Here is an 11,679-nt window from a genome sequence, read left to right as displayed (position 1 = left end):
AAATCAAATACATAAATTTTAAACCTGCATATAATTCTCAAATTTTTTTTTTTTTACTTTTGAGCTAACTAATTAAGAAAAATCATACACACGTCACATACGTAAGTTTCGAACGTAAAATCTCTTGATTGATAGCCAAAAGATCAAGATGAGCTGCGTACAATTCTCATATTTAATACTCTGTTTGTGCTAAAACTGAAATCAAATACATAGAATATTAAGCTTTCTGCACCTCTATTTGCAAACTATCAACTCTCATAATAAAATGCATTTGTTAGATCAGTTATCAGTACAGAAGAAAAAAAAAAGTCATAAACTGGTAGAAAAAGCGAACTATTTAAACTATACATGAGAGCAGAATTGCCAAGAAATTATCAATCAGCTCACAAGGCAAGGAGAGCCTTCACAACTGACATAGAAGACTAGTAATTTAGCCACAATGGAAGCATATCTAATCTTCACATGAAAGGTTAATGCTGTGTTGGAAGAGTAGGATTCCTCTCCACTGATTCATAATGAACAACAAAATTTTCCTACATATCAACCAAAAGCACCATTAAATGCAAGCAACTAATAAGCAAGTATGAATTTAAATTTCAATGATTTTAATATAGGCTTCATTTGGGACAGTTTTCTTTCTGTTTCTTAAACCAGTTTTTTAATACAAATTAAAAAAAAAATAATTTTTTTTTTACTAAAAAGCTGCTTTAGAAAGCAATAAGAAAAGCCTTAAATAGATCTAAAAACTCGTAAAAATATTCGATTCCCGATGAAACTCGCTAGTTTTTCTAAATGTAACTTCACTAAAATGTTTGAATAGTCCTAAAATGTCTCTTCAAGTATATTGTAACAAAGGCTCAATTATCTCAACTAGATAAACCTTTTGATTTGATACTATAAATATATTTTTAATATTTAATAATAAAAGAAATAACCAAGATCAAAATAGAAACGAAATTCCTAAAGTAACATAAGAATAAAAAGCTTATCATGCAGTGGCAAGGCAAGCTAGAAGAACACCTTCCGAATAGTTTCCCATGTGCTCGGATCAAAGCAAAAATATGCCCCTCGCTCATAGGTATGGGTCTTGACAAGAGGCTCCATGTTAGGAATCCCAGTGAACCACAATTGAGCTTCTTTGTGGTAAAACCAACCCCGCAAATATCTGCAAAGCAGCTTAGTTATAAACAAAATGTGAAACATGAAAAGGTAACCAAGTAAAGCTAGCCACAAAGATCCCTAACTGATAGAATTGTAGCTGTTGCTTTATTTGAATTTTCAAGGTTTTAAGTATTTTAAAATAGTATTTATTATTGGGTGTTTATAGCATAATGAAATTGGTCACTATCCAAATCAGTCATCAGTTATTTCTATCCATTCCTGGCTTACACATCAAGCTAGCTAAACATGATAGAAGCTCTTAATATAATACCTATTTATTTATAAATATAATTTGTCACAAATATAAATCTCCCGAATGACATGACTTCTACATTATTATTATTTCAAATGTTCTCTATGGAGTATTTCTCACCGTAGCCATCTCTTGATAGGTTGGGTCAAAATGACGAAAAATTATTATATGTGGATACCGGACGGCGTTCGGAGACCAACCAGAATGCGTTACGTCATTTTTTTGTTCATTACCGGGTGATGTGGCGCATTCTAGTTGATCTCCGGACCATCCGGTGTCTGCACATAATAATTTCTCCGAAATGACAGGGTGGAAGAGAGTTAAAGCGAAAGAGGATGTTGACAACTATGAGTAATTGTTGGGTAGCGTGACCAATAGCATGAGAGCTATCAGGTGAAATTTTTTGAATGTTAATGATTGATATTTCAAGAACATTTCGACATTTTCTTTGGTTTTGAAGGGCTCTATCCAAGTTGAAGTAAATTGTAATGTAGCTAAGAAGTTAATAATTTCCTTGTGTTTCAATTCATTATGTACATTGTGTACCAACTATGAGGATGGAGACAACATATTGAGCGTTACCTCATGGTGCCAAGCATGGGCACCAATTCATGACTCGACAGGTCACTTGGGCATCGAGTCGAGGGAAAGACTCATGATGCCAAGTAATTTAAAGAAGATGAACTAAACACTGACATCTTGCGACACCCACGGCGGGTCAGTGCAGACCCAATTCCGGCAACTTGAATGACAAAGTTCTTCAGGATGTGATAATATCTAATATGAATTATTATTTGAGCTTATGAATATACATGAAGAAATAAGCTAAAGAAAAAATAAGCTAAAAATGCTTATTAGGGACCTTTGTGCTCATATTATGGAAGTGGTGGATTGAAACCCTATGAAAACCACTAACAATGAATTCCTAACTTTCTTCCTATTTTAACCAAAATGATTAAATGATAGAAATGAAACTGATGTATGTCATGACTATTGAGCACAATATATTAGGAGTTCAAGTTCAACTTCATTCCTTATGGTGATTTGTCCTATATTGCGTGGCAGTTAGGTTTAGCTTTTAATGAGCCCGAGTTAAAAAATTTCATAAAATTCAAGCCATCAGTTGAACCTTTTAGAATTCCCTTAAATTAGAGTAATATAACACCACTATTATCGGATTTTAACTAAATACTTAACAGCTCTCAAGATAATCAAGGTCTAGTGTGTCAACATAAAAGCGCCACCCCATAATTAAACCCAACGCCCACCAACTTTGTGTATGATTACTAGGAATCATTTGTCCAAGAAACTTTAATCCACCATTAATCTTCAGCTTAATGTTATTTTGGAAGAGGCAGTGTAGCTACAGCGAATCATATCCCACATAGAAGGGATGTTTTATATTGTACGGGTATAGATTCAATCTTTTCTTTTATTATATTTGAATTTGAATCAATTCGAATTCGTACAAGTTCCAGAAGGTTTTGATTTCAATAAACAGTCCGCGAATACAAGAGTTCATCCCTCTTTGAGGTTAATTTCATTAAAAATGAATTTTCAGGCATATTTCTTCAAATAAATATTATATAGCGGTGATGAAATATAAAAGTCAAATTTCCCCCAATAAAAATCTGGAACCAAACATAGCAAACATAAAGATTGAGTTCAGCATGCCATAAGATTCGGCAGACTACAGAATTAATGTCAGGAACGAGCATGAAAATAAAGAAACAGAAGGTGATAAAGCAAAAAAAAAAATACTGTGTGCAATGTGGATAGGCACACAAAATATTTTCATATAAGGGTGCAGCCTGCAGAAGCTTACAGTTCATAAGCAGCATATATTTGAGCCTCATCCTTTGGCATGCTGCACAGAAGAAAAGACTAAATAAGAAAAACTAACAGAGGGTTATTTTCATTAGTTGACTATAGCCTCTTCCTCTTTTTTTAACTCTTGTTGTGCAGATAGATTGGTAAACTGGTGCTGTTGTTACTTTTGCTCATAAAATGGACAAGACAACTTACACAAACCTGTAAAAGATATAAAACAGCGTTCCCAACTGAAACTTTGAAAAATGTCTTTGCTGTATCCATAGCAGTAGCTTTAGGCAAAGTAATAAGTAAAATAAAACGCCTATTTGAAAGATCTTGGGCAAAAAGCTTACCTGAAGTGGGGGAGGCTGTTTGGCATAGTAGCATGAAGGGACACTACATTCAGGCTCCCCTTTCAAGGGCTCATCAGACCATGGGGAACTAAATTTCTTGTGAAGATTATCATTTGAGTTTAAATTTAATCCTAGGGTGGTTAAATCTATCCCCAAGGCAAGGGAAGTTAGATCTGGATTATTCTTCCTTATGACACTTAGCAAACCAAGCAAACCAAATCGATCTGTTGGAGTTTGTGATACTTGCAAAGATTTCAGACTCTGATCTCTATATGAGTGAGCAACAGAAGACACCTGTTGCAATTGTTGCTGAGATTGATTCTGGGCGTGTTGGTATTGCTGAAAATTCTGGTCATATGATCCAATACTGGAAGCTGGACTTGGAGAGCTCGATGGTCTAAATCCAATGCTAGGGAGACCATTGGGTTGAACCTAATAAACAAAACAAATGAAGGGAATTATTCAATTAAGACCAAACAACGGCATAGCATTCTTAAGCTATTGGCTACTAAACAGCAATGAATAAAATAATTCACATCAAAGTGATACTTGAGACTGATAGCTCCCATTTGAGGAAGAAAACAAGTCAGAACCATGCAAATGGAGAAGCTCTTGATTGTTTCCGGGTTTAAAAGTAACACCAGCAGTACTAGCAGCAGTAGCAAGCTGCTGTTGTTGTTGACGAGCAGATGGGTAAGCACCTCCCAAGTTGAAACCGACTGACCTTGCCATCTGAGCAGAAAAATGAATCTTCAGAACAATAACAACAATATTAACACCACCTGACACAACTAACTACAAGCAGGAAACCTGTCTTACAGGGAAATGTTGCGATTGAAGCATTGAGACATTTTCATGAAGTTGTTCCTTCTGATGCAAATCCATGGAAAAATCTGAGCTACCACCTAAAAATCAAGGTTAAAGTATATGTCAACACTTTTGTGTATGAAATAATAGTCAGAAAATTGGGAAAATTCAGTTTGCAACACCTTAAAATTAAATTAAATTTAAAACAATACAATAGCATGATCAGGCAATCATAATTTAGAAGAAATAAAAACATTGCTTACATAATGAAAAAAGAAGCAGTTACCATTCAGAAATTTATGACATTACCAAGGAGGTTATGTAGATGAATACCAGGTAATTCAATTTATTGCGGCAGCATTAACATAAAAGAAAATTTTAAGTACCTTTAAATCCAGGTAATGCTGGAAAATCTTCATTTTGAATGCTAAATTCCTGGTTCTGTTGGACAATAGAGCTGATTCCTTGCTTCCTTAATGAACCTGCGCCTTAGAGAATTAGTTTGTGTTTGATTACATTATAATCAACAAAGATATAACGACTATATTTTCATGACTAACCCAATTGCCCTTGTGGCCCTCCAGAAGAACTTGGTCGCCCTGTTAACTGAGGAAAGTCATTCATGTCAAATGGAGAACTATCATTCGAATTGATATCATTGAGTATACCCATGGAGGTTAATGCGCTGTTTCCTGCTTGTAAATGATTCTGAGATAACAGTCCTCCAGAGGAAGGATAAGAATTCCCAAGCATGCCAAGCATTTGAGGCGCTGCTAGTTCAAGGAAAATTTACAAAGATAAGGCAAAAAAAAAAAAATATATATATATATATATACATAGGCCAATTCAGTAAACTATCAGTTGGTAGATTGTACTCCCATCAACTTCAAGAGTTTTAGTTATTAATGCCTTCTTAATTCATAAACTAAGACAAACAGAAAGTTGGTCATAATGACAATCAAACATTAAACTAAAAAAAAAGAACTTTTAAAAAAAATACTGCATCAAAAAAAAGCAAAGCCAGAGAACAAAGAACGAAAAGCTCTTTTTAACCATATATATTCTACCTTGAAGATAAAACGCATTGCTATAACATCATAGAATGACATGCTTTAACATACTGGGAAAAGATTTATTTTCAGTTTTCTCCAGCATCTTAACATGTAGCAATGATATTCACATACCTCTAAAAATATTTAATTCAGTAGTTTCTTCAATTATACTAGAAAATTACACAATACAATTTACAGAAAAAAATATTAAATATATAAAACGTGGAAACTCAAGCAATAAAATAAATAAAAGGTTAAATTAATGAAAAGGTAAGAAAATAAAATAAATGATAACCACACAAAATTAAAAAAAAAAAAAACATTTAGAGTCATCAAAATTAGTCATCAAAATTAGTATTGGATTGAAGTATTGACACACTCTCAAGAGTAGCACAACAAGTTGACTAAATAATGAACTCTCCAGAGCATTTCTTTTGGAATTTTATCATATACTTTCTCTAAATCAATAAATATCATATACATATCCTCCTCACTTTTGCATCCTATGATGCACCGACACACCTCTTGAAGAGAGAGAATGCAGTGTTGGACACGTGTCGGACACGGAAATGTGCCCGACATGGCAGACACGTGTCCGATTAAAATAATATTTAAATTTAACAAAATATGTATGGGTCACGTTTCGAACACGGTTGGGACACATGTCAGACACGGCTGGGACACGCGTGCCCTAATTTTTTTATGATAAAATTATTTTAATTATAAATATATGATATCCAATGAACTATTATGATAGAAAACTAGAGAAGTATAGAAGTAAATAGATACCTTCTTTGTGATTTAGATTAGAGGATAAAGAAATATTATGGGAGAGAACTGGCGAACTAGAGAAGTAAATATATACAAATAAGAAATATCCAATGAACTATTGCAAATCTTTTTCTTGATGAACCAAAGTTAAAAGCAATGATATTCAATGATTATGATATTAAAGGCCAAAAAAACCTCTGAAGCTAATCCTAGTATTTGAAGATTGAATGCTTGATGTTGTAGTAAGTGGTTATTTGCTTACATTTTGTGGTTGTACTAGATATTTTGTACTAAATATTTTATATTATAAGCTAGACAAGTTATCATGTCATTCATTTATTATTGTTTGTCATTTTTAATATAATGTTATATTAATATCTATACATTATATAAAAAAATGTAATGTCGTGTCCGCGCCATACCCGTGTTCTATATTTTCAAAAAAGGTCATGTCCTATGTCGTGTCCATGTCGCATTGTCCGTGTCCGTGTCCGTGCATCATAGTTTGCATCAAACCTCTTAGAAAATCTATAGCTTCCATATTAGACTACCGAGCATGAATCCAAACTGATTGTGGGAAACATTAGCATCATATTATAACATATGCTCAATTACTCTCTCTCATAATTTTAATATATAACACATTAACTTAATTCCTCTATAATTTGCATTCTTATGCATCACATTTATTCTTAAAAATAAGAATCAACACGCTCCTCCACACCTCTGGCATCTTCTTAGTCATCAAAATGATATTAAAAAGTTTAGTAAACTAAGAAATTCCTTAATCTCATAAGCATTCTCACACTTCTAATAAAATATCATAAAGTTCTAATACTTTTTCGTGTCATGTATTAGTGAAAAATAGTCAATCAACTAAACATGAACACCTGTTTTCCCAATTTTTCAATATTATTTCCAGCAAAAACCCCAAAAAAAAAAAACAGAAGTAAGAAAAGAACAACGGGATGACATGATTAGTTTCCTAGAAACTAACATGGTAACAAAATTTGACAAGCGGAGAAATTGCTCCTTCTAAATGGCAACAAATATCATTTAGGCCCCCTAATGGATCTTCAACTCCAATATGATATCAATTTAAAATAGCTACCATTCAGATTGTTTGGCTCCCAGAATTTGCTTTGCAGAGCAAGCGGATTCTGTAAAATAAATGGTACGATTTTCCTGCATTTTTCTTTGCAGCAATTTTGAAAAGAAAGTGAATTACGAGCTAAATCAAATAATTAGCTAACACTAACAAGCACAAGAAAATTGGGTTGCACGTAAGCCTTTAGCTGCACGCAACTTTGAAGCCAACCATAAAACCCAACTATTTTGTATCACAAAGCTAAAACATAAGATCAACTTTAAATAAATGATGTTTATCATTGTGGTATACATATACCAAAAGAACTTAAGTTCTCGACTCCCATGATATAGAAGTGCATTTTATTGCTAATAGGAATGTGTTAGACCGATCCATTGGACCGGTCTAGCCGGTCCATATGAGACTGGCCCACGCTAACAGAGGCAGAACTCTCCGCCTCCTGTACGCCCGATCCGACCGCCCAAGCACCGCAGAGCTGTTTAGAAAGGTTTTTGAAGGGGGGTTAGGAGGGAAATTTCAAAATAGGGGTTGTTTAGAGATTTTCTTTTGGATTATATGCATTAAATAATTTGTTTTCCTAGGGTTATGACATCTTGAATTTGGCTGAAATTTGAGATCTCTTAAATTTTTTGGACTCTAGCGGTGTCTAGAGATTTGGGAGATATAGATCCTCCTCTCAAATAGAGTATCAATTGTATCTTGTTATTTTCCTTCAGTTAGTTTGATTATTCCAATAAAAACTACTAATTTTCTGATTTTTCTTTTTGATTGGTTGATCGTTCTTGCTGTTTTTGTCAAGATCGTTAGATTTTACTTGAGTTCTTCAAGTGTTTCCTAACAAAATGTTTTCCAAATTGCAGGAACAGTGGCACACAGCTCAAATGCTATCGTTGACTAAGCAAGTAACAAATCAAGAGCCATCTCAGCTATATTTCTGGGTCATGCTGACTTGAGGTAAGGACTGGGTTTTACAAGATCATACTGAAGCAGTTAAATGCCCAAACATACTTCCAACTCAACGATCCAACTACTATTACCAAGTTCCAGTCGAAGATGCAAGCTAGCTTTCTCAAAAAAAATGATGAAGATTATCCAAGATTGCAGTGTAAGCCTTCATGTTGCTATAGCATACAAACAAGGATTATACAGAGATTACCAAAATAAATAATATCTGACATTTATTGATTGTGAGGCTACAAATTCGGAAAGAGAATAATTAATTATGTTAAGCAGATAGGATAAATGTTATGTTTTTTGTTGGCAATAACATGAAAGTTACTTTTAAGTCATTTAAGTAAGAATCATGATGTACCTTGTTGAAGCATGCTCCCCATCAACCGATTGGTCCCTTGTAAATTAAGACTACCTGAACCAATATTTCCTCCAAAACTCCCACGTGATGCTAGAGCAGGAAGAGCTCCACTAGTGCTTATGCTTCTCCCCATGTTGCCACCATTGACTATGTTACCCAGTGAGTTAGCAGCTCTTGAACTTATATTGCCCAAAATTGGCGACGTGCCCATCCCAGGGACAGAGTTACGGTTACTAGAAATGACAGAGTTTGACGAAATTCCAGGGAGTGAACCACCAACTCCATTCAAACTGCTACTAAAACCAGGGCTTCCTACAATACTTATACCCCCACGACTAGTAACTCCTGAATGTCCATGTGAGCTTCCGTGTGAAATCTGACCGACAAGTTAAATTAGAAGAAAAAAAATAAGCCAAACTAAAAAAGCCAAGAGCTTTTATTAGCAGGCTACAAGTATATAGCATCGCATTCGAATTTATAACAAACCCAACATTACTCCACCGAAAATTAAGAATGTCACTAACTAAACCTGAGATAAACCAACTGGAAGATTGTTGGACGCAAAACGTCCACTAGAGATGCTTCCCCCAGGTTGCTGAACACCACTCGATGGAACACCACTCAATGCTACATTGCGTGATGCAAGTGATGCCGACATATTGGGTATGTTGAAGCTTCCACTTACATTGTGCAACCCTTGAATATCAACTATAAATTAGAAACCCTATAAAGTATGATTAAGCAGTGATCAATAGAGTAAAAATCAAATCTACATACCTGAGGGATGAAATCCTTGGGCAGTTGCAGATTGGGCAGAAAATGAATTTGTGAATGGCCTGCCTGTGGATTCAGGGAAGTTTGATGCTGAACCGTTAAGTTGCGACTGCAAAAAACTTTATATAAATAAATCGAGAACAATATGCAGAAAGAAAATCATATGATGGATGATAAAAGAAGTACAGACCATTGGACAAGAAGAATACATAAACAAATAGAACACACTAAAAAACAAAATGGTCAATGCAAAAAAACATTTACACCAAATAATTATCAACTTAACTCTGCATTTCTTTATTTTTTTAACTAAAAAAAGAGTTTTCAAAGTTGTCTTAGATATGAAGACAGGAAGGAAATCAAATCAGATGAAATGAAATGAAGAATATCAAATCAGATGAAATTGTCAATTTAAAATAACATGAGAGACAAGAGAAATAACTTAGCTTAGTCATCAGCAACAGAAACAAAAGGTTCAATAAGTTTTGAGCACCATAGCTACTATACATGTACAAGCTGTAACAGAACCAACATAGGCTGACCTTGCATGGAAGAGGGAACTTTCGAAAGCTTTATAAAAATAACAAGGATGAGAGCATTAAAGATATTCAAAATAAAACAACTCAGTTAACGTTCAACAAGTAAACGACATGAATATATATATATTTAACTTTGTATACAACACCCTTTTTTTTTTTTGAGGAAGAAGGACATTCGTGAAGATGAATATATAACAAAAAGAATAAGTCTCTCAAAACATGAGGTGATGGAACAATTTTAGTGAAGGGTTCCATAATGGTATAGTGACCTCCAAAGATATAAGTAGCTTAACACAAAAAGGGATCTAAAGTAGGCGTTCTAAATGCCTTAAATTCACGGTTCTAAAATAAAAAGGAAATGCCAAGCAATTAGTGAGAAACATGTCAAAATCATAATGGTGATAAAAAATGCCCGCTAATTCTTTTGTGAATACAAGGAAGAAACATATATAGTAGCCATCAACTAAGCAGTATAAAAATAGGTCCAATAGGATAAAATTTTCTAAACCAGATGCTTCCATAACTAATGAAATATGGGAATTACATTGAGCAACCCAGACATTTTCTTCATAAAGCTCTGACAAATTCTATTCTCTCGTTCTGCTGGACTCTTGAATGGCAGCTTTGCACTCCATTTTTCTCATCTTTCTGCAACTTTCAACCATCTGAAATGCACAACACTGTACAGAAATAAGATTAGATGGCAATACCATGCAACTAGCATACCAAGTTCCACCAAAATGAAAAACAGAAGACGGAATGATTCAACATAAATACATAGTATGCCAAGATTGAAAAACAACTGCCTTAATCAACAAGATAGCTCTTATTGAACGCCGCCCATTCATTCAGGAGTGGCCATATCTAGACATTTAATAGACACCATAGCCAACTAGCACTAAACCCATCAATTTGCTCATGTTTAATGATCAAATCAGCACAAGATGCAAAACATATTCAATTAGACAAGTGAACTGAGCCCCAGCTACCGATTCCAGATCTAAAAATCTAGAGAAAAGCATCGGGTCAACTATAAGTCCCGGATTTAGCATAACAACGACAGAAAATCAGATCTTAACTCATGAAGAGGATAATTCATCGTCTTCAGAACTACCGCATGTGGCAAACGCCTCGAGTGATACCGATCGAACGAGTTGATGGCAGAAGACTAAAAAAAGGGGTGAAAGTCTTACCTGTAGAGAAGACAAAAACGAAGGTCTTGTGGACGCGAGCTCGTTTTATCTCGAGAAGAAGGGGAAAAAGAGGCGGCAATGGTCCCCTGAAGAGAAGGTGAAGCAATCAATTCGAGATTCAACTCAACTATCGATAGCAAGCTATGATGAGAAGAATAAGAAAGAAGGTTAATACTTAATACTGTATAAAATGGAACTTATCGGAATTTAGGCAGGTTCTGTTGGGGGCTCTTTTGGCTGCCAGCAGGATGAAGTCATTAGCTTTATTGAAAAAAATGAATAAGAGAAATATAATGAAAAATAAATATAATACATCTAAAATATTTTTAAATTACTTAGTTGAGTATTTTATTTAGGGGTGTCAAAATCTTACACGACCTGAAACTCGATCCGACCTTGATCCAAAAAAATTCCGAGTTTGGGTCAACCTGTTTAACATACGGGTTGGGTTCAGTTTCGAGTTTTCAATCTATTTGCAAACCGAGTCGGGGTTGGGTTGACCCGGAAACCGGAAATCGGAAATCAACCCGGTTCGACCACAGAA

At 34.6% G+C, this 11,679-nt stretch overlaps 1 protein-coding gene and 1 non-coding gene across 3 annotated transcripts; one reads left to right on the top strand and one right to left on the bottom strand.

Moving 5' to 3' along the window:
- Nucleotides 1-155: 155 nt before the first annotated feature.
- On the bottom strand, nucleotides 156-11,329 carry LOC110108659 (probable NOT transcription complex subunit VIP2). 2 transcript variants are annotated; one of them, XM_028694757.1, is made up of 15 exons: nucleotides 11,311-11,329; nucleotides 11,136-11,221; nucleotides 10,487-10,622; nucleotides 9,407-9,512; nucleotides 9,159-9,325; nucleotides 8,630-9,005; nucleotides 4,947-5,156; nucleotides 4,773-4,868; nucleotides 4,399-4,484; nucleotides 4,129-4,311; nucleotides 3,580-4,011; nucleotides 3,446-3,498; nucleotides 3,240-3,281; nucleotides 1,021-1,165; nucleotides 156-533 (listed from the first exon to the last, which is right to left on the bottom strand). In XM_028694757.1, exons 3-15 carry the CDS (start codon nucleotides 10,511-10,513, stop codon nucleotides 471-473), a joined length of 1,986 nt encoding a protein of 661 aa, XP_028550590.1. In that variant the 5' UTR covers nucleotides 10,514-10,622; nucleotides 11,136-11,221; nucleotides 11,311-11,329; the 3' UTR covers nucleotides 156-470. The 2 variants fall into 2 exon arrangements, with proteins under 2 accessions (XP_028550590.1, XP_028550591.1); XM_028694758.1 differs by lacking the exon at nucleotides 11,311-11,329 and having other exon boundaries at nucleotides 10,487-10,607; nucleotides 11,136-11,304.
- On the top strand, nucleotides 9,407-9,484 carry LOC114579672. Its single transcript, XR_003700763.1, has one exon. It is a non-coding gene; the product is annotated as a small nucleolar RNA snoR35 (small nucleolar RNA).
- Nucleotides 11,330-11,679: the final 350 nt, after the last annotated feature.

Source organism: Dendrobium catenatum, unplaced genomic scaffold, assembly GCF_001605985.2.
Source record: "Dendrobium catenatum unplaced genomic scaffold, ASM160598v2 fragScaff_scaffold_54, whole genome shotgun sequence".
Classification (NCBI taxonomy): domain Eukaryota; kingdom Viridiplantae; phylum Streptophyta; class Magnoliopsida; order Asparagales; family Orchidaceae; genus Dendrobium; species Dendrobium catenatum.
Note: the sequence above shows the minus strand (reverse complement) of the source record. Positions and strands in the feature narration are given on the sequence as shown.